Source organism: Artibeus jamaicensis, unplaced genomic scaffold (assembly GCF_021234435.1).
Source record: "Artibeus jamaicensis isolate MK-2021 breed Jamaican fruit bat unplaced genomic scaffold, CSHL_Jam_final contig_3109, whole genome shotgun sequence".
In the NCBI taxonomy this organism is placed as follows: Eukaryota; Metazoa; Chordata; class Mammalia; order Chiroptera; family Phyllostomidae; genus Artibeus; species Artibeus jamaicensis.
Window position 1 is genome coordinate 372,815 of NW_026521716.1, and position 21,840 is coordinate 394,654.

The 21,840-nt window shown below is 54.4% G+C and overlaps 2 protein-coding genes across 3 annotated transcripts; both read right to left on the bottom strand.

The window, feature by feature from the left end:
• Positions 1–373: 373 nt before the first annotated feature.
• CDK2AP2 (cyclin dependent kinase 2 associated protein 2) lies at positions 374–2,536 on the bottom strand. Its single transcript, XM_037135417.2, has 4 exons — positions 1,866–2,536; positions 1,479–1,579; positions 1,261–1,393; positions 374–888 (listed from the first exon to the last, which is right to left on the bottom strand). The coding sequence occupies exons 1-4, from the start codon at positions 1,945–1,947 to the stop codon at positions 821–823; spliced, it is 384 nt and encodes a 127-aa protein (XP_036991312.1). The 5' UTR covers positions 1,948–2,536; the 3' UTR covers positions 374–820.
• Positions 2,537–12,254: 9,718 nt separating this feature from the next.
• CABP2 (calcium binding protein 2) lies at positions 12,255–16,956 on the bottom strand. 2 transcript variants are annotated; one of them, XM_037135373.2, is made up of 7 exons: positions 15,868–15,978; positions 15,222–15,398; positions 14,691–14,721; positions 13,827–13,961; positions 13,286–13,395; positions 13,040–13,187; positions 12,255–12,390 (listed from the first exon to the last, which is right to left on the bottom strand). In XM_037135373.2, exons 1-7 carry the CDS (start codon positions 15,922–15,924, stop codon positions 12,365–12,367), a joined length of 684 nt encoding a protein of 227 aa, XP_036991268.2. In that variant the 5' UTR covers positions 15,925–15,978; the 3' UTR covers positions 12,255–12,364. The 2 variants fall into 2 exon arrangements, with proteins under 2 accessions (XP_036991268.2, XP_036991269.2); XM_037135374.2 differs by lacking the exons at positions 15,222–15,398; positions 15,868–15,978 and adding an exon at positions 16,792–16,956.
• Positions 16,957–21,840: the final 4,884 nt, after the last annotated feature.

A 21,840-nucleotide genomic window follows, 5' to 3' on the forward strand; every position in this document is an offset into this window, starting at 1 on the left:
GATTCATTCGGGCTGTTAGGGCATTAAAACACGAAGGCGTGGCTTAAGTGAACTGGCATTCCCACCTTGCCAGGCATCTAGGCCCAGGCTGGTGACATTGCCCTCCAGCTGTGGAGGAGGCCAAGGCCCTACACTGCCCCCTGGTGGCCCCAGGTGAATGAGGGCGGAGCTGTCAGCTACTGGGGCTGGGAAAGCTGAGGGGAGACAGGGGCAGGGTCCCTCCCAAGGTCAATGGACTGGGTGGGGACAGGGGGGCGTCAGACTCACTGGCCTCTCTGCTACCCACTGCGCCACTCTGGAGTCTTCTCTTTCCCCTTCTCTTCCCAGCCCACCCAGGCTTAGCAGAAGCACCAGACTCAGAAAGACTAAAAGCTGCGAGAACAACTCCAAATTATCCTTTATTTATACAAAAAGGGCACGTTTAGCAAAAGACACACTGAGAAAAGAGAGGCTATTGCCCAGAAGACAAGGCAGGGAGGTGGCAGGCCTTCTGAGGCCCTGCGGGGAGAAGGGGTCTGGGACAGAGTGGGGAGAAGTCCTGGGTAAGTGCTGAGCGGTGGGGGCACAGAAAGAAGACAGCTCCAGTTGGATCAACACTGATGGCAGGTCACGGGTGGGACGCACAGTGACCTCGCTCCTAACTATTCCAGGGGTCCCAAGTTAGTGCCGCCGACTGGAGTGAGATCCACCCCCTGGTTCCTGGAGGGCACCCACCAAGGGACACAGGACAGGAAGCGCAACTCAGGGTGAAGGCCAGGGAGAAGCAGATGCCCTGCAGTGGCCGGGAAAGGTCCAGAGTCGCAGGTGGAGGTGCTTCCTGTTACGTGCGCGCGTTCCGCTCTGTCTCTGCCAGGCACTCTCTGACTAGGGCCCGGGCATGGATGATGCCTGGGGTGGGGGTGAGGATGGGGAAGTAACATACAGGGTCTCAGCGACCCTCCAGTCCCACCCTTACCCTCCAGAAAAGACCCCTACCTCCCCTCCCCCTTTCCTTTCAGTACAAGGGACCATACTCTAATGAAGGGCTAGATGAGATTAGAAGTTTGGCCAATTCCCAAATTTGCCCTGTTGAAATACAAATTCCCCAGTCCTTCCCTGGAAGCTGAATAAATTCCTATTCAATTCAATTCAATACACATATGAATTCAATATACATATGGATAGTGATCCTGACTCTTGGCCTAAGCTTGGTTCAGGGAACCTCCTGAAGTCCTTGCTTCCTAGGTCGGGGTTAAGGCGGGTGGGCCTGGCCTCACTCACCTCTCTTCAGGCGCTCCATGGCGCTCTTGCTGCCAGCATAGGTGGGCCGAATCTCTTTGCCCATCTCCTCTATGACCGACAGCAAGTCCGTGTAGGTGCTCTGGGAGCCCTGGGCGCCGGGTGGCTTCATTGCCTAAGTCAAAAGAGAACAGAACAGTGAGCTCAGGCCCTGGGGGCCTCCAGTCCCCAACCGTAGGCAGTCTCTCGGCCCCACTCACCTGCACATAGCCCATGGAGGGCGGTCCAAAGTCGTTAAACAGTGGTCTGAAAGGGGCAGCGGCTCCCGGCACCGAGCCCGACGGTGATGGGACACTTCCGGCTGCAACATGCGCGAGTTAAGAGGTCAGCCCGGGACAGGGACATCTCCTCCCAGCGCTCCAAGCCCCTGACCGGACTCGTCCTATTCCTTGTAAAGGGATGCTTCATTTCAGGCCGCTCAACTTCAGGAACAAATCCCTCCCACTGCACCCCACCAAGCCCTTACGTGACCACGCCCACTTCACAGGCTAGCAAACTGAGGCTCAGGGAGTGTGGGCGGCAGGCCGTCTTCTTTCCCACACCTCCACCGCCCGAGGAGGCGAGCAAGGATGGAGTTGCATCCTCACCTGTAGGAACTGGGGTGCCGGGTCCAGGGGTGCTGGAGCCCGGGGTGCTGCTGGGGGCGGGGGCGATGGGTTTGTAGGACATCCCCAACTCTTGGGTACGGCGGACGTCGGCCGGCCGCTCCTCCGGGGTTGGCTGCCTAGCCACTCAGCTGCGCTCTGATTGGTAGGAGGGCTGCACGCCCCTGGTAAATAGAGCTTGGGCCGGAAGGGCGGACGGGTACAAACGCTCTCTCACTCCCGATTGGTGCGCACAGGTGTCACTCGAACCTCCTCATTGGCTGAGGGCGGCCCCAACAGGCCGCAACCGCTGTTGATTGGTCTCTGCGTTCCGGACCTCGCACCTGTCTGCTCCGGATTGGGCGGTGCCCGACGCCCTCCGCAATTGGAGAGTTCGCGGCCCCAGACCGCGCGCTCTCAAACCGATTAGTCCCAAGACTCGAGAGGCGGGGCCTCGGAAGCCGGGACCTGGGTTTGGTCTGCCGGGAAACGCGCCGATGGGTCTTCTTCACAGGGAGGGGCACCGCCCTAATGCCTTATTTGCGTTGCTTCGCACGTAGGCTCCGCGCCACAGGGTCTCGGCCCAGCTGGAGATGCTGTCGCCGCCACCGCCGCCACAGAACGCGCCTTTCCTCCGCCCCGGACGCCGGAGGACGCCGGGCTTTGACGTTCCGAGCCCTGCGTCTCACCCCGTGCGCTTTTACGTCACCTTTCGCCGGTTCAACAACCTGTTCCCGATCTGCGCAGGCGCCCTCCTAAAGCATTCGTCTGTTCCCATGGAAACGGGTCCCTCGCCGTCGCCACGTTCCCACCTCTTCCGAATTGCCTCGCTCTGGGGTCTAGGCTAGTGTTAGGTTCAAGGGCGACCCCAGAGACCCCTCAGCCTGCTTACCCAAGACCCCCCACGCCTGTGCCATATAATGACAATAGTAGGAACAGCTAGCCGTTGTCAAATACTGCATGCCGGGCCCTGTATCAAAAGAGCACCGACCAGTCAGAGTGACGGTTGGAATGTCACACTGCCCCACTAGCCACATTCCCTGCGGCAAGTTTTTAACCTCAATATGCCTCAGTTTCTCCGTCTGTAAAATAGAGGCACTAACAATAACTGTCTTGTGCGGTTGTGTGGATTAAATGAATATTCATAAACTGCTTTATTGTTTCATTCTCCTCTTTTCTGTTGTGCTCCAGTGCCTCAAAATCTTTCCATTTCTCCACCCAGCCCCCTCCCCTCACATCTCATTCCTCACTACCCTAGATCTTACACTCTGGTCCAAGCATTACCCTTCCTCCCAGGCCATGTCCCCCTAAAACCTGCGGCTTTGTGTGCCCTTCATGCCACCAAGGCTTCAGGATTTTCTCATTCCCAGGACACTCACTCATCCAACAAACACTTTCTGACTCTGTCCTCCATGCCAGGCCTTGTGCTGGACACTGGTATGGAAATGAATGACCATGGCCTCTGCCCTCAAGGAGCTCCTGTCTCGAGGAAGACACAGCGAGGGTGTTGCACAGTGCAGTAAGGCAATGTGGAGACTAGGACGGGGTGCATTGGAAACGTAGAGGAAGGGGCTGGCCTGGTGACCGCACAGAAGTCTTCTCAGAAGAGGTGGTGTTCAATAGGTGTGCAGACAAACTGTGATATATTCCTACAATGGACTATTACTCAGCAATAAGAAAATCATCTATCCATGAAATGACACAGGTAGGCGTGTTGCTAGATGAAAGAAGCCGGTTGAGAAAGCCACATACTGATGATTCCAATTATATGACATTCTGGAAAAGGCAACCTTACACAGAAAGTAAAAACGTACTGGTTGCCAGGGGTGCCAAGGGGTAGAATTGAATAGGTGAAGCATACGGGACTTTTCTTTTTTAAGGCAGTGAAACTATTCTGTAGGATACTGTAATGGTGAAATGAAGACATTTACATTTCTCAAAGAGTAAACTCTAATGCGTGTACATTAAAAAAATCATTTAGCCATGGCTAGTGTAGCTCAGCGGATTGAGCATGGGTGTGAGAACTCAAGGGTCTCCAGTTTGATTCCCAGTCAGGGCACATGCCTGGGTTGCAGGCCAGGTCCCAGTTGGAGGGGCACAAGAGGCAACCACACATGGATGTTTCTTTCCCTCTCCTTCCCTCCCCCTCTCTCTAAAAATAAATAAATGACAAAATTAAAATAAATAAAAAATCATTTAGGCGGCCAAGGATCCCAGGATGGGATGCAGAGTATGATGAAAGAATCTAGCTGTATTACCAATGTCTGAAAGGGCCCCTCTGAAGGGGTGGCAGAGCGAGGTGATGAGCTGGAAGCAAGCGGGCTCTGTAAGGACACAGACAGCAGGAACCGCACAGAGCACTGTACTCTGGTGGTGAGGTGGTTTCCTATGGGGCTATGGGGTCCCGGCTCTGAAGCCACCGCACATGCACACTAGAACTGAACATTAGGTAGTTGGAGGACAGACAGATGACTTCTCACCACGGGAACGAGAAGTTATGGATAAGCCAGGGGAGGGTCTAAGTCTAGCCCGACTGATCCACGTGGTAGTAGATTGGAATCGGAGGCATCAAAATGAATTTAAGTTTAGCTCAACATAGATACAGCTGGTGACACACAGAAACTAAGTGTGATGTACACACAGGTTAGTGTACACACGGGTGCCCTCATTCCACATCACCAGCGAAGGTCCAGAAGCAATCCAGCGTCCAGGTCTTGGTTTCTAACACCATTCTCCAATAAAATGAACCAGAGTTCTTTGCAGAAGTGACTGATCCTAGGACTCGGGCGGGAAATATTCAATGTGATGCTGGAGTATTTTGTGGTACAGAAAGTAATAAAATGCTGAAAACAAAAACAGGACTTCCGCCAAGATGGAGGCATAGGTGCATTTGCCGTGCCTTCTCACACAACCAAGTTTAGAGACAACTAAATATTAGCAACAGAAAACACAGCCAGAACACGGAAAATTGAACTTTTCGGAAGTCCGTTAACAACAAATTCTTCAGCCTGACTGGTAAGGGGCGAAACCAGCGGCTGGTGAAGCGGGGTTGCACAGGAGAACTCGGTCAGACGGAATCAGGCGCGGAATCCAGGCGCACGGAATCCAGACGCAGGGTGGGACCTAGTGAGCGACCGAGCGAGCGACCTGGCGAGCGACCTCGGGGGAGACAGCGGGGGAGTGGTGCTGCGTGTTGACTGTGGTCGCGCATTTGTGTGCGGGTAGACAGGTGAGGGAGTGGGCGGTTGGACCAGGCCGGGAGGATCCCTGCGGCGGCGGCTGTGGAGGGTGCTGCCATTTCCCTGCTCTGACCCCACCTCCACATACAGCGTCATAACCCAGCAACTCTGAGTGGCCCGGCCCAGGTGAACCACCTAAGGTGCTGATCCTCACCCAGCAGCACGAAACAGGAGAGGGGGTCGCCATTTCCCCGCTCTGACCACGCCCCCACATAAGCGTCACAACCCAGCGACCTGGGAGTCCAAGGCGCCGCTTCTCACACTTAAAGGGCCAGAACAGACCAAAAATGGCGCAAGAAGATCTCAAAGCCCCACAGCCTATAGATCTAAGCAATGAAGAAATAGCAAAACTCTCAGACGCACAGTTTAAAACACTGGTCATCAGGATCCTCACGGAACTGGTTGATTATAGCCACAAATTAGACAAATATATGAAGGCGAAACTAATTGAAATGAATGGAATTGCACAGGACACCAATAGCAGTGAAAAGGAAACTGGGACTCAAATCAATGGAGTGGACCAGAAGAAAGCAAATAATGGCCAAACAGAAAAGAGTCAAGAAGCAAGAATTCAAAGAAATGAGGAGAGGCTTAGGAACCTCCAGGACATCTTTAAACACTCCAACATCCGAATTATAGGGGTACCAGAAGGGGGAAGGCACAGCCACCAGTGGAAAACTTATTTGAACAAATAATAAAGGAGAATTTCCCCAATCTGGCAAAGGAAATAGACTTCCAGGAAATCCAGGAAGCTCAGAGAGTCCCAAAGAAGTTGGACCCAAGAAGGAACGCATCAAGGCACATCATCATTACATTAGCCAAAATTGAAATGAAGGAGAGAATCCTAGAAGAAGCAAGAGCTAAGGGGACACTCACCTACAAAGGAGTCCCCATCAGACTGTCAGCGGATTTCTCAAAAGAGACCTTACAGGCAAGAAGGGGCTGGAAAGAGGTATTCCAAGTCATGAAATCCAAAGACCTACAACCAAGATTGCTCTATCCAGCAAAACTTTCATTTAGAATGGAAGGACAGATAAAGTGCTTCTCAGATAAGATCAAATTCAAGGAGTTCATCATCACCAAGCCCTTATTATATGAAATGTTAAAGGGACTTATCTAAGAAAAAGAAGTTAAAAAAACATGAACAGTGAAAGGACAGCAAACTCACAGATATTAACAACCACACCTAAAACGAAAGCAAACTAAAAGGACAGCTAGATCAGGAGTGGAAACATAGAAATGAAGATCTCAAGGAGGGTTAGCAACAGGGGAGTGGGAGGAGGAGAAGGGGGGAGAAGGTACAGAAAATAAGTAGCATAGACAGTAGATATAAAATAGAAGGGGGGGCAAGAATAGCATGGGAAATATAGAATCTAAAGGACTTGAGACACATGGTCATAAACTAAAGGGGGGGAAATGGGGGGGATGGGGGGTAGGGTGGAGGGGAATGAAAGGGGGAATAGAACAACTGTAACAGCATAATCAATAAAAAAATTTTAAAAAAACCAAAAACAAAACCCCAGAGGAGACTTGTCTTGGGGTGGTGAACAGACGTTACAATGTACAGATGATGTGTCATAGAATTGTGCACCTGAAACCTAAATAATTTTATTAACCAATAATAATACACTCCAATACATTCTATTTAAAATAATAATAATAATAATAGCCCTGACCAGAGTGGCTCATCCCACAAAGGCAAAGGTCACTTGTTTGGTTCCCAGTCGGGGCACATACAAGAGGCACCTGGTTGATGCTTCTCTCTGACATGAATGTTTCTCTCCCTCTCTTTTTCTCCCTTCCCTTTTCTCTAAAAATGAAAATAATAACAATAACAAAAATAATAAAGCATTAGAGAGAAAACCCCAGAATGATGGGGGTATGTCAAAGGGAGGCAGGAGCCCACACTGGGGCCATTTGAACAACAGAATAAAGTAGTGTTAGATTAAACTTCAAGTATAGAATAAATACGTATGAGCCCATACAGATGACTGATTGAATAACCAAACCAACAAATAAATAAACGGGGGAGAAGAGACAAATTTCCCATCCAGAAGAATTCCGAGTAATTTATTTTGATGCTCTGCCCTTAAATGTGGGCTGTGCATAGTGACTTCCTTCCAAAGAGCACAGTGGGTAGAGGGGAAAAAGAGTGACTGTATAGTATAGAAATCTGGTAAACACTGTCTCTAGCCAGGTGAGCAAGGCCAACATCAAAGGTGACGTCATGTTGAAGGTTCGCACCCTTGACCTGGCCGCTGAGAGCGGCGCATTGTCTCTGCCCTCTTCTTCCCCAACCCGTAACCCCAACTAGTTGTGAAGCCATCAGAAAAATTCCAATTTAGAGACATTATATAAAATACCTCATCAGTCTTTCTCAACACTGTCAAATCACTTTTGAAAAACAAACAAGGAAAATCTGAGAAAGCGTCACAACCAAGAGCCTAAGGAGACATGATGCCTAACGTAATGCGGTGTCCTGGATGGCCTTCTGGCACAGAAAAAGGACAATCAGGAAAAAAACGATGACATCTGCATAAAATGTGGACTTAATAATTATGTATCAGTAGAAGTCATTAAATGAGACAAATGTACCACTCTAGTGCAGGGTGTTAAGAATAGTGTGGTGGTTAGGGTTCCGTGTCAACCTGACAGGATCATGGGGTTCCCCAGCACATGGTCAAACGTGAGTCTGGGCATGTGTGTGTGCGAGTGTTTCTGGGTGTGATTAACATCCATTGAATCAGTGGATTAAATAAAGCATATTGCTCTTCCCAGTGTGGTGAGCCTCATCTAATCAGTTGAAGATCTAAATAAACCTAAAAAGGCTGAGTATGAGGGACCTTTGCCCTCCTGGCTGCTGAGCTGGAACACCCATGTTCTCCTGACCACAGACTGGAATTGCACCATCACCATCCCTGGTTCTCAGGCCTTCCGGACTGAAGAACCTGGTTCTCATGACTGGAACTACACCACGGGCTCTCCAGGGCCTCTGGTTTGCTAGCTGCAGGTCCTGGGACTGCCCAGCTCCCTAATCACCTGAGCCAATGACTTATAGTAAATATCTCTACACACACACACCTCTCCTACTGGAGCTGTTCTCTGGAAAGCCTGACCTAACACATGGGAGAAGCGGGGTGTGGGGTATATGGGAACTCACTGTAAATCCCCCAAAGAATTCTGTAAACCTAGAACTGTCCTAAAATAAGTGGACTCAGTATCTTGATCTGGGTGATGGTTACCTGGGTGCACACACAGGTTAAAATTCATTGAGCTCTACTCAAGATTTATACACCTTGCTGAATGTATGTTACATTCAGGTATTTAAAATAGACTTAGTGGGACTTCTGGCCAAGATAGAGGCATAGGCAGACACCCTGTGCCTCCTCACGCAACCAGAAGAAGGACAACAACAAATTTAAAAGCAAAAAACAACCAGAACTGAAAGAAAATTGAACGGTATGGAAGTCCAACAACCAAGGAGTTAAAGAAGAAACATTCACCCAGGTGGATAGGAGGGGCAGAGAGGACTCTGGGTGAGGCAGCAGCTGGCAGACTAGGGTGTCTCACATTTGTGTGTGGATAAACTGGGAAGCAAGACAGACCACACAACCCAGGGTCCCAGGGAGGGGAAATAAAGCCTCAAACCTCTGACTGTAAAAATCTTTGGGGGTTGTGGCGGCAGCGGGAAAAACTTCCAGCCTCACAGGAGACTGCACTGGAGAGACCCACAGGGTCCTAGAATGCACACAAACCCTCCCGCCTGAAAATCAGCACTAGAAAGGCCCATTTTGCTTGTGGGTAGTGGGGACAGTGACTGAAAGCCAGTGGACAGCAGAGCAAGCAGCACTGTTGCTTCTCAGATCCTCCCCCCACATACTGCATCACAACACAGCGACGTGGGTTGCCCCACCCTGGCAAATACCTAAGCCTTTGCCCCTTACTGCGTAACAGGTGTGCCAACACACACACACACACACACACACACACACACACACACACACACAAAATGGCCCAAATGAAAGGATAGATCAAAGCTCCAAAAAAAATGCAATAAAATGATGAAGAGATGCCCAACCTATCAGATAGAGTTCAAAACACTGGTCATAGGATGCTCACAGAATTGGTTGAATATGGTCGCAAAATAGAAGGCTATGCAAAGTGAAATAAAGGAAAACGTACAGGGAGCCAACAGTGATGAGAAGGAAACTGGGACTCAGATCAACGGTTTGGACCAGAAGAAAGAAAGAAAGATTCAACCAGAACAGAATGAAGAAACAAGAATTCAAAAAAATGAAGAGAGGCTTAGGAACCTCCAGGACAACTTTCAATGTTGCAGCATCCAAATCATAGGGGTTCCAAGAGGAAAAGCAAGAAATTGAAAACCTCTTTGAAAAAATAATGAAGAAGAGCTTCCCCAATCTGGCAAAGGAAACAGACTTCCAGGAAGACCAGGAAGCTCAGAGAGTCCCAAGGAAGTTGGACCCGAGGAGAAACACACTAAGGCACATCATAGTTACATTCTCCAAGATTAAAGATAAGGAGAGAATCTTAAAAGCAGCAAGAGAAAAGGAGACAGTTACCTACAAAGGAGTTCTTATAAGACTGTCAGCTGATTTCTCAGAAGAAACCTTGCAGGCAAAAAGGGGCTGGAAAGAAGTATTCCAAGTCATGAAAGGTAAGGACCTACATCCAAGATGACTCTATCCAGCAAAGCTATCATTTAGAATGGAAGGGCAAATAAAGTGCTTCCCAGATAAGGTCAAGTTCAAGAAGTTCATCATCACCAAGCCTCTATTATATGAAATATTAACAGGACTTATCTAAGAAAAGGAAGATGAAAAATATGAACAGTAAAATGACAACAAACTCGGTTACTAACAAATGAACCTAAAACAAAAACAAAAGCAAACTATGCAAACAACTAGAAGAGGAACAGAATCACAGACATAGAGGTCACGTGGAGGGTTATAAGCGAGGGAATCGGTGGGGAGAGAGGAGGAAAAGGTACAGAGAATAAGCAGCATAAATGGTAGGTACAAGATAGACAGGGAGGTGAAGAATAGTATAGGAAACGGAGAAGCCAAAGAACTTACATGTATGACCCATGGACACAGACTAAAGGGAGGAAATGCGGGTGGGATGGGGTGCACAGGGCGGAGGGGAATAAAGGGAGAAAATGGGAAAACTGTAATAGCATAATCAATAAAATATATTTAAAAAATTAAAAAATGCACTAGAAAATAAAATAGACTTAGTGTAAAAATCTAAATGTACAGTTTCTCATAGAACATCCGAGGATCCCGCGGCTCTGACTGGCAGGTGCTCCTTCTGGCCTCAGCACAGGCTCTGCTTGCCTGCTGCTGCTTCCCGGCCCTGCTTCCTGCTCTGGCTGTTATCCGTTGAGACCTGCTGATCCAGCACCTTTTGGGGGTGAGAGGGCACACGTGAGACCAGGCGGAGCTGTGGGCACTTCTGGTGCCAGAGCAGACCCACTGCAGACAATGAAGTCCGTCCCAGCAACTCCATGGCTGGGAGCCAGAGGGCGGTCGGAGGCTAACCCTGAGCAGGGCTCTGGGCTTCCCTGGCATGTACCACCCCCTTCAATCCCTGCAGAGAGAACAGCTATCTCAAGCAGCAATGCCATCTGTGTCAGCTGGCGGAGAGGGGTGGGAAGGGGGCTGGGCCCACGGCTCCCAGTGAAGCTGCTGGCCTGGGTTGACGCCTCCTCATCCCCAGGCCTGCCAGACTGCTGCAGGAGAGATCGCCTAATTGAAGATTAAGGATTAATTGGGATCTTCCAGGAGGGTGGTGTTGAAGCTACCGTAGCCAGCCCTGGCACCTCAGGGTCCACGCTCCAGGCTGGGCAGGGCACTGGTGGCTGCCTGCCCGCTCTGTCTCAAGGCCATCCTGTTGGCAGCAGTGAAGATGAGGGCCAAGCACAGGGCTGAAAACCCCCACCCCTTACCGACCACGAGGTCAGGGCTCATCTTGCCTCCCAGGCAGGCTGCACCCTGCAGACCAGGCTTCGCTGTAGCTAGAAGAGGCTGAGGCCCGTGCTCGGTCTGCTCTGACCCCGAGGTATCCTCTCTTGTCTGATCGTAGAGTCCCCAGGCCTCAGGACAAGTCCTGCCTCCACGGCACCCAGACTGTGACAGTGCTCATCCCTTGCCCTCCCAGAGGTGCCAGGCAAAGGGTCTGGGTCAACCTGAGGACCACAGGGGATCTTGGCCAGTTTCTGAACAGGAGTGCCACCAAGTACAAGTGATATGGTAGGAACGACAACTAGACAGCATGTGCCACAGGGACTGGAGCAGACAGGGTGGGGCCGTGGGACCTCCAGCCCATCACTTAGCCTGGGCCTCTGGGTTTCCTCCATGTGGAAAATGGGGTTATGAAGACCAGGGCAGGGTTGGAGTGAGCAGACGTGTCACTCAGGTGACCCAGGAAGCAGATGGTGAGATGAAGTTAGGACTGCAAGGCAGAGAGGGCCGAGAAAGCCAAAGGGCGAATGTGACTAGAGCTGGAGGCAAAGAGCAGGGCGGGGGGGGGGGAGGAGCTCCAGTCGGCAAAACCACGCAGGTCCTAGCGCCCGCCAGGCTCGCTCAGCGGCTAGGGCTCCCACCCCGGGGAGAGCGCGACTGCAGCCCAGAAGCCGAGGTGTGTGCTGAACAAACATCAGCATCCGACAGCTGAGCCACTCTTCCCAGCAGAGAATTAAAGCTGGGAAGAATGCAAGTTCACTCTCAAAGGCCTCTGAGCAGCTGCCCTCTGAGAGTGAATGAGATGGACCTTGGGGAAACCCTTGCGCAGTCGCTCTGCCCTCTGCAGAGATCTGGGTCTGGCAGGGGCCCTTCCCAGGGTGAGCGGCCAACACCCACCCCTGGGAGGAGTAGCTTGGATTGACCTGTTCGGGGACCTGCTGTGGACTGGGTCCGGGTTCCAGAGAGAGCCCCTGCTTGCCCAGAGCTCACAGTGCAGGAGCCCGTGGCTCAGGACTTAACTTTTGGGGGCCAAGTAGTGGGTCCTCCAGGATGAGGGAGTGAGAGGTGAGAGCCATGTCCCCAGGTCTGAAGGTACTTTATTGTCAGAGAAATAGATGAGCAGGGGCCTTGGTGGAGGAGAGGGGTTGGGGGGAGGGCAGGCGAGGACATTGCACACAGGCAGGGGGGTGGGCAGGGAAGAGAGGCAGAGGGTCCAGCTGGAGACATGGGCTTCCAGGGCACCCAAGTCCCCTCCGCTGCCTCCAGCTTCTGTGCAGGCTCAGCGAGACATCATTCGTACAAACTCTGCCAAGACAAAGCCAAGGTTCTGGGTCTGCTCTCTTGATGATGCCACTGTACTGGTCTTGAGGTGTGAGGGAGTGTGTCCAATGGCAGGGCCTGCAAGGGTGTCTCCTGGGCCTGAGAGGCAGTGGGTCTCCAGGCTAAGGAGAGGGGCTTTGCCTTATGGACAGAAAACCTCTTGTAACGGAACCTATTTTTCTCCTTGCTTTGTGTGCTGAAGCAAACAAACGTCAGCGTCTGACAGCTGACCAGATGTCTGACTTGCTTTGGCCACTAGGAAGCTCAGGAAAAATTGGGGGGCCTGCTCTGGAGAATTTCTACATCCTGATCTTCCTTGGCTCCCTGTGCTTATCCAACCCTTGCTGTCCCTTGGTGGGAGCACAGTGTAGAGGGACAGGAGGGGTCTGGTCAGGCACCTGGACTTGGGTCTGGGCTCCAGGCACCTCCTCTCATGGAGCACCTCCACTTTCTAAGAACAGACTTCCTCCTTCTGCTCATGAGGTAATAATAAAAGTTCCTTTCTCGTGGGTTCTCATGCTGATTTACTGGGAGGGGCTGGGGTGTACTGACCACAGGGCCTGGCATGCAGTGATGAATCACACTGTTTTTATCTGTTAAAAGACCATCCAGGGTGTGTGGTGTCAGGTGGTACCTTCGAAGTCGATCAGGCCATCCCCATTGAGGTCAATGTCGTGAAGGATCTCGTCCACCTCCCGCTGGCTGAGGCGCTCCCCCAGCAGGACCTTGAGGGCAGCTCGGAGCTCCCCCAAGCTGATGCAGCCATCCCCGTTGGTGTCAAACTGTGGCAGCATTGGGCATGGCGTTGGGTCGCCAGTGACAAGTCACTCAGAGCAGACCCGCGGGCTCCCACCGCCCGCCCCCCGCCCCAGGACCGCACCTCTCGGAAGGCGTCCCTCAGCTCCCGGACTCCAATCATGTCCGCCGTCTCGGCCAGCAGCTTGGGGCCCATCAGCTCCACAAAGTCTTCAAAGTCCACCTTCCCACCACCTGACGGCCACGCCCATCAGGGACCCTGGGGGCCATCAGAGACCCCTGCCCCTCCTCTGCCCTCCGCCCTTCCTTCCCTCCAGGTCCCATGGCTGGGTCATCTGTAGTTTTTAATGAATTTCCTTAATTTTCCTGAAGAGTTTGGGTGGGTTTAAGTCCTGGCTCCAAAGATTTGGCTGTGTAACCATAGGCAAGTCACTTAACCTTCTAGATACTCAATTTCCTTGTCCCACAAATGGGAAGAGTGGTCCTTGTCCTGCCCACCTCATAGGGGACGGTGAGATTCTCTGGAGGCAGTGTCCTGGCTGAAAAACGACCCAGGTCTGGGCTCTGGGGTCTACCCAGTGCTGGCACCCCTGTGCCTGGGCTGCTTGGGTGCCCTGCCCTGGCCTCTAGAGAAATGGGGGTGGGGGCGGTTCTGAGGCACATACTGATTTGCTGGGAAATCTCAATGAGCTCCATCTCGGTGGGCATGTAGCCCAGCGTCCGCATGCAGGCGCCCAGCTCCCGGCAGCCGATGTAGCCGTCCTGGTCTCGGTCAAACTCTTGAAAGGCGACCTGCAGCTCTGCCAAACGGGACAGGGTCAGTTTTTTCCCATTTCCCAGTTTTGATCAACTCACCCTTCTCCTCTTGGTCCAATCATTCCCCGCTTTGAAACTTTGCGGCCTCAGGGCCTTTGCACATGCTATCCCTAAAATTCATTCTCTCAGCAAATATTTGAGGAACACCTAGCATGTGCTAAGCTCTGCTCTAGACAGTGGGGATGTGGCAATGAAGAAAGAAAAAGAAAGGAAGGAAAGAAAGAATGGAGGGAGGGAGGAAATCCCTGACCTCATGGAGCTCACGTTCTGAACACTCCCCCCTCCTCCATGGTCCTTATGAGACATGAGGTCTTCCCTCTAAATTCCAACTCCTGCAGCCCATTTGCACTTGTGGTTGAAAGCACTTAGCACCATGGGACTCATTGACGCCTGTCTGCAGAGGACATAGGCCCTCTCTGTCTGGTTTGCCCTGCCCCCAGCGCCCAGCACAGGGCCAGGCACACCGTGGGTACCCAGGAAGGGGCCCACGTTACAGCTGGCAACAAGACCAGGCAACGGCGGCCTGTGTTCTGCCACCCTGTCCCTGCTCAGTCTTGTCGCCAGTCTCCCTGCACAGGTCCCCTGCAGCCTCCTTCTAGTTTCTGGGTCCGTCCTCCTGGAGACTGCTGGGACCCCCACCCGACACCCCCTCCCGTGTTTGCGCCCCCGTGCCCACCCCTCCAGAAACTCTAGTTCTTCCCCAAACCCTTTACCTTCAATCTCCTCCGGCCGCAGCTCCCGGTCCTGAGGGGGCACAGAGGGGTTGGGAATTTCTTGGACCCCTTGCTTCTTGTTCTTTGGGGCTCCCCACTCAGCCCCACAACACGCATGTGCAGGGTTCATGTCTGACACTACTCAGACCCAGTTCCTCCCACCCATTCCTGCTGGGGGCCTGGGGGACTTGGGTTCCCCTCTTGCCTGCCGCCTGCCAGGTCTCTCCCAGGGCCTTCCCACCCCCTGCCACCCTCTTCTAGTGCACGAGGTCCCATTTGCCAGAGATGGGCAGGTCCCGGGCATGGGGGCCTCAGTGTCACTGTCCGTCTGCTAGGGACCCTGCCACCTCCCTGCCCATCCCCTGGGTGGCTGTCTCTGACAGTTCTCTGGGTCTCTCTCCACTCCTCCAGCCCCCCGGGTCTGTGTGCCTCTGCTCTGGCCTCGCCACTCAGTCCTCTCCCCACTACTCAGGGAGAAAGGAAGGCGAGGGAACAAGGGTGGCGGGAGGGCCGGTGGGCGGCCGTACATACAAGCTGGGTGGCCGCGATGCTGGGCCGCAGGAAGATGCAGGCAGGCCCCACCAGGCTGCTGAGCACCGAGTAGCTCTGGACGCCCGGCCTGGGGCCCCCCTGCTCCTCAGGGCTGAGGCTGGGGCCCGGGCTGTGGTGGGAGCCCCCTGTGGGGGAGCCGGGCCACTGCCAGCTGTCCTGCAGCAGAGCCAGCCATGAGCTGGGGCAGCAGCTGCTCACACCCCTACTCATCAGCCTCTCCTGTCTTTGGCACCTGGCACAGGAGAGACGGGGCCCTCACCTATTAACACTCTAGGCTGGAAGGCCTGCCCCCCCCCCACTTACTGTTCATTTGGGCAAATTGAGGCCCAGGAAAGACAAAGGACTTGGCCAATGTCACCCCAAAAGCCTGTGAAATAGTGAGACCTTGAGCTCAAGCTCTGTCCCCCAGCTCAAGACTGAGTAGCAGAGAGCAGGCAGCCGGGTGGGCAGCTGGGGGCCAGCTGAGCTTGGCAGGGGAGGCCCAGTGGGAACCAACCCCTTCACCCCCTGGATGTGCCCAGCTCTAACCCCTGCCTGGCCTCACACAGGGCCCTGCCCCCCACCTGACCCTTCCAGGGTCCAGCCTCGACTCCTGGCTTTGGCCTCTCCCCTTTAGCCCCCCTACCTTAGGCCTCCGGGGTTGGGCCCGCTTGGCACAGTTGCCCATGGGCCCCCAAACCATGCCAAGCCTAGAGTCCCGGGGACGGCCCGGGGCTGGGCCTCCGCAGATGCCGTGGGCTGCGGCCAGCCCCCAGCTGCTCCCAGTGAGTCTGGGAGCAAGGCAGGGGATTTTCCGAGGGTTTTGTGGGGAAGATCAGGGGCGGGTGGGCAGGCGGAGAGCCCTGGGCACAGGGGCTTGGGTCCTAATCTGGGATTATCTCTGAGAATTGTTGCTGGTGAGGGGGGCCACTCGGGGCCCAAGGCCCCCTGGAAGCCCAGTCTCCCCATGTTCACCCCTGAGAGTCTTCCAGATAGTGCTTCTCCGGCATCCCTCTCCCCCGGCCCCGACCCCTAATCTCTCAATCAGAAGAGATTCGGTTTCTTCCGGAGCCGGGCCTGGACCTGGGAGGGGAAGCCAGGTGCCTGGTGTGCGAGGGCAGTCTGGGGCATCTCTCCCATCTGAATGGCGGAGGAGACCAGGCGGTGCGGCCTCTGCGGAGCGTCCCCTCTCTGCCTGCCCTGGGAGAGCTGGACACTGCTGCCCAGCCCGGGAAGTCCTTGCTCGTTTTCCTGCCAGGGTCTTGGCTCTCATCTCAGATCACCTGCCCAGACTTCCTGCCCTTGGCCCCTCTGCCTGGGCCAGCCCCCGACTCTGGGGCCATGGGCTGGCTGCGGGACTCAGCGAGGACAGCGGTGGGGAGAGAAGCCAGCCTCCCTCACAAGCAGCTGACTGAGTGGTTGGGCCCTCCATCGACACGCATGTCCAGGCTTTCTCCTGCCTGGGCTCGGCCCTAGGTCTGCCCTAGAGGGCCCCAGCTGGGGTATAGGGTCCCCTCTGTTTGCTTACTGTCCCCTCAGGTGAGGACGGTCCCACACTCGCCCACTTTACCTGCCCGTAAGCCGCCTGCACCTGGGCCTCGAGCTCCTGCAGGAGCAGCCGCCGCCTGGTGACTGCTGGGCTGGCAGGGGTGCGGCTGGGCCCTGCAGGGCCCTCAGAGGGCTTGGGGTCCCCCGTGGGGGGGCTGTCACCTTCCGGGCCCTGGGGAAGGGCCATGGAGACGCGGGCTTGGCACCTCTCGTTGGCCGGGGTCACTGCCCCACTCCGGTCTCTGTCCTGCAGGAGAGTCGCCAAGCTGGTAGCTGCGGGTGTGGTCCCCATAGGGTCCCAGCTCCTCCCTCCCTGTCGCTCACTCCATGGGCTCCGGGCCCCCCTGGGCCCATCTTTCCTAGTTCCCCATGCTGCTTATACGGTGCCTCTCCCCAATCCCAGCCTTCCCTGCCCCCTGCCCCCTCCAACCTTCACGCAGGCCACAGACAGCACAGGGGCTCCACAGGGCGGGCTGTGCTGACCCCGGCCAGGCCGACTCTCTGGGCCCCGGCTTCGGACTCTCCCTGCACGCCCTCCTCCTCCGCTTCTGTCCTGCTCTCTGCCCCGCGTGCTCTTGGTGTTTCCGTGTGTCCGTCTCACCTGAAGCCCTTCTTTCCACCCCCAGCCCCCTGCCGACATGCGCCCACTCAGGCCTTCTCTGTCACTTCCCACCCTCTGTTGTGTGGGGCTGTTTCTCACACTGGTCTGTCTGTCTGTTCGTCCATCCTTGTTCTCCTATTCCCTACCCCCCCAGAATGGCTCCTGGATTGTGGAAAGATAAGCCCTCCAGCCTTCCCCCAGACCCTCCGCCATCCCCCTCTCCCTTCTGCCAGCACCTCCAACCTCCTGCTTCTCAAGGAAAAGCACCCAGGCAGCCCCACTGGCCTCTTGTGCCCCCTCGTTATGTCCCCAGACCACTCACCACCCAGCCGCCTGCTCCTCACCTCCCAGAATGAGGTCAGCTGTCCCACCCAGCCCTGCTCCAGGTCCTTCATGATTTATTCACCTGCCTCTGCACCAGCTTTTGTCCGAGGGAACCAGATCTTGCCACCTGAGCCAGGGCTCTGGCCTCTCGTGGCCCTGCAGCCGTCCATTCATGTATTCCTTCTGCAAGTGTCTGAGACCGGCTGCTGCAGCCTCACGGCAGACCTCGTCTGCCCGAGGGCCCTGCTCTCCGGCACCTGTCACTCAGAAAAGGGCCAGCAGACCATCTTCAGGTGCTTGGGGCACTGATACAGGCATCGGGGGCTTCATGGAGGCGAGAGGGGAAGTGGGGCATTCTTGCCATTGCCCACCCACATTTAACCTGGGCTTGGTCCCGGGCCAATGTTGGGGTCCCCGGTAGAGAGCAGCTCTGAACTTAGAGTGTCCCAGATGTGGAAATTGACGGGTGGTGTTGGGTAGAGAGAGGCAGGGGTTGGTAGCCCCTGGGGAGGACATGGGTGGCGAGAGGCTGGAAATACTTCAGAGGGGCTGAACCTTGAGCAAATAAATGTTAGTTGGAGCACCTGCTGTGTGCCCTCCAGGTGCTGGAGCCCTGCCTCCTGGAACCTTCTCCCTGGTGGGAGGTGCACGCTTAGCTGAATGGCTGTGGTGGGGCTAAGTGCAGGGAAGGGCCCAGTGGGCTGTCCAGAGGGCGGAGAGTGGGAAGTCTGCTATGACAGGGGGCCTGTGGAAGTCATAGAAGTGACCTGTGAGCCAAGACCAGGGTGGTGGTGGGCGTGACTGAGTGAAGGGAGCTGCGGCCACAAAGGCAGAGGGAACAGTCACCACACAGCCCTGAGCGAGTCTGAGGATATGAGAAAAGGCCAGGGTGGACAGGAGAGTGGATGCCGGCCAGGTGGTCAACGGTGGGAAGGGCGCATTATGACCATTCCCGTTGACCATTCATTTGCAGGCTCCGCCTAAGCGTCCTTCAGCACCTCTGCACCCTGGGCCACTTCTCAGCCCACAAGCTGGGGTGCATTGCATCCCAGGCAGCACTGCAAACACCCCTCAGAGATGGGGGTTCCCCCTTTTCTGCAAGGTCGTAGAAGGGGGCTCCAGTCTGGGTTCCCCCAGACAAGGTAGTTCACCTCTCTGGGCCTCAGTTTCCTTGTCCAGAGAATGGGGGTTGACCCACCATCTCCCTCATGGTACCTTTGTGAAAGTTAAATAGTAAAGGATCTTGCAGGTTCCTGGCATATGGGTAAGGCTCAAAAAATGGTGGATGTGATAAATGACTTCACGTCCAAATAGCCGCCCAAGCCAGTGAGAAGTGGTGAGGAACAGGTGCCCCAAAGTGTCAGCCAGAGCAGCAGAGGCGCTAACTGGGCAGGGTATAGTGGGTGGAAACATATTCCACCAAGAAGCGAGGCCTTTGTGTCTAGATGAAGCAGGCTTCCAGGCTTGCTGGGAAATCCCTCCTGGCCTGTGTTCAATAAACGGTGCCTTTAGACACTCATCTGGGTGCCTTTGATCCCATCTTGACCGAGCTGAGCTGAGGTCCCAGTTCCGGTGCCCAGGATGTCAGGTGGATCGGTGATTGACACACTGGCAGATGGATGGATGTTTGGTTGAATGGGCGGATGGTTAGATGGATGACTTGTTAGACTGGTGCTTGAATGGTTGTTAGTTGGAAAGATGTGTGATTGAGTAGGTAGATGGAAGGATGGACAGCGGGTTGAATGGATGGACTGGAGAATGGGTAGTTGGGTGGGTAGATGGGAAGATGGACAGGTGGATGGATGGATAGATGAGCAGGTGGGTAGCTGACTAAGTGGCAGGATCATTAGATGGGCTAGTGATTAAATGTTTGGTAGATGGATGGATGCACAATTGCATAGACAGATGGCTGCGTGGGTGAGTAGATAGGTGGATAGGTGAGTGGGTAAAAAGATGAGTGGATAATGGATTTATTGAGTGGGTGACTGCATGAATGGGTGGATAAATGGATAGGTGGGTGTTCTGATGGACCGCTGGTCAAATGTTTAGTTGTTGGATGGATGGGTGTTTGGACTGCTGACGGGCGGGGATTTCCTTCTGGGGTGATGAAGATGTTCTGGGGCAAGATGGTGGTGACAGCGGCACAACACTAAATGTAATAAAAACTACAGAATGTACACTTTGTAAGGGGGCATTTTATGTAGCAATAAGGCTGCTTATTTCTATCACTTAAAATCCCCCCAAAGACAGGTGCTGTCGTACACATGAACTAGAAGGGGGGATGGGACACCGGGAGGCGCCTGGCCAATTGGGCTGAGAAAGCTGTGCACCTGGGCCCCTGAGCAGGAGGCCCCAGGGTGGCCACAGAGCTGGACCACAGGTTGGGCCCGTGGAGCCAGAGGACTGTGGCAAAAAGAAGCCACTACAGCATAGGACCAAGTCATCCTGGGTGGCAGCCCTTCCAGGGGACCTGAGCACGATGGTGCAGCAGACGGCAGGGGGGCTCTCATTCTCCTGGGTCCGAGACGCCTGTGTGCAGAGGGAGGGAGGGCACGCTCCAGGCCAGAGCAGGTGAACGAACCTCTCCGAGCCTTGAGGTCCTCCTCTGTATAGGGGGATGGAGACTCCCCCTCCCTCCCAGGGTGTTGTGGAAGTGAAATGAGACCATTTATATGAAAGCTCTTCATAAGCTGCTAAGTGCTGGGCAGATGGTCTTTCAACTGTGGATCCGGGATAGAGGTCAGCGCTGGCACCCCCACCCACACGGCCTCCCAGTCCCAGGCAGCCTTGAGCTCCCTCAAGAGGAACAGCCGCTGGTGATAGGCAGGGCGGCTTCATTTCCTATCATTTGGGTGGGTACTTACGCCCCTAGGAAGGATGTCTTTTCCTCCTTGTGGCTCTGACAGGAAAACCAGGCTGAGACGGAGCTCTGTCAGGCCCAAGGAAGACCACCCCACCCACTGAGAACCTTACCCACACCCCCGCCTCGGGTAGGGGCAGCTGGGAGAACGTGGCCTTGGGTGCCAGATGGGCCTGCAGGGAGGCAGGCTCTGGGCTCTGCCTGGAAGGACGCAGCCCCCAGGTCCAGGAGTGTTTCTGGCGCCGGGGTTCTTGGGTTCCCTAAGACAGAAACTGAGAGCAAACCCCAGTGGACTTCCAGACAGATTTCATTGAGCTCATGCTTGAACACAGGGAGGGAGCCCAGAGGGAAGGAAGGTCCTCCGAACTGACTGCTTTTATAAGCTGGAGACAAAGCGGGAAAAAGGCAGGCTTTTTGATAAATTTTCCATTTCAGGGTCTCAAGACTTCTTTCTGCTGCTGTGTTGCCTGGTAACGGTGTTCACACCTTCAGTGTGGGGGCGAGATGGCGGCGTCCTTCGCTAGCGCCACATGCGGAAGGTCAGATAGCTGTCAGACCTTGACCGACTGCACACGAGGGTCGGTGGTTTCGACAAGTCCAAGGAAGCAAGCAGTTAGAAGGGAGATGAGATCAGCTACCTCTGAGTTTTCAAGCAGAGAATGGAGAGGTGGTGACATTTTTGCAGTCAGCTTACCCAGAGTTCCTTCTGGCCACCTGATCTTAACCTGGCCTCCTGGCCTCCCGGCTGTTTTCCCAGGTGCCTGTGCCTGCTTCAGAAAGTCCTGTTCACTCTGTTGCCGGGCAGGGGCCTGGCCCTGAGCGGGCTGCCTAGGGCCAGCTGTAGTGCGTGGGCTCTGGACTTCATGTAGGGAAGACTTCACAACACGAGTTCAGGTGACTGTGAGGGTACGTTTATTAAATCTGGGACAGTGAAGCAAGAAAGGACTTAGCATAGAGGAAGCAACAGGAGAGCCTGGACTGGGCTGCCTCAGCCCACTGGGATAGGAGAGGAAAGGGGGCTTTGGGGACAGGTTCAGGGGATTAGCCTGGAACAAGCTGCCAGCTGCCCATTGCCTTACAGTTTAGGAGAAGAAAGAAGGGGGACCTGGGGCGAAGAAAGGAAAACAAATGGTGCTGGCTGCTCCCCAAAGGGAGAGCGCACATGCTAGGTCCTTTGTCTAGAGTTTTTATCTCTCTCCTGCAGGAGGAAGTCTCAGGGGAGGTCTCAGGGGAGACTTTAAGTAAAACATTTATTAGTTTTCCAGATGTTCTCTTTCAGGGTCCTG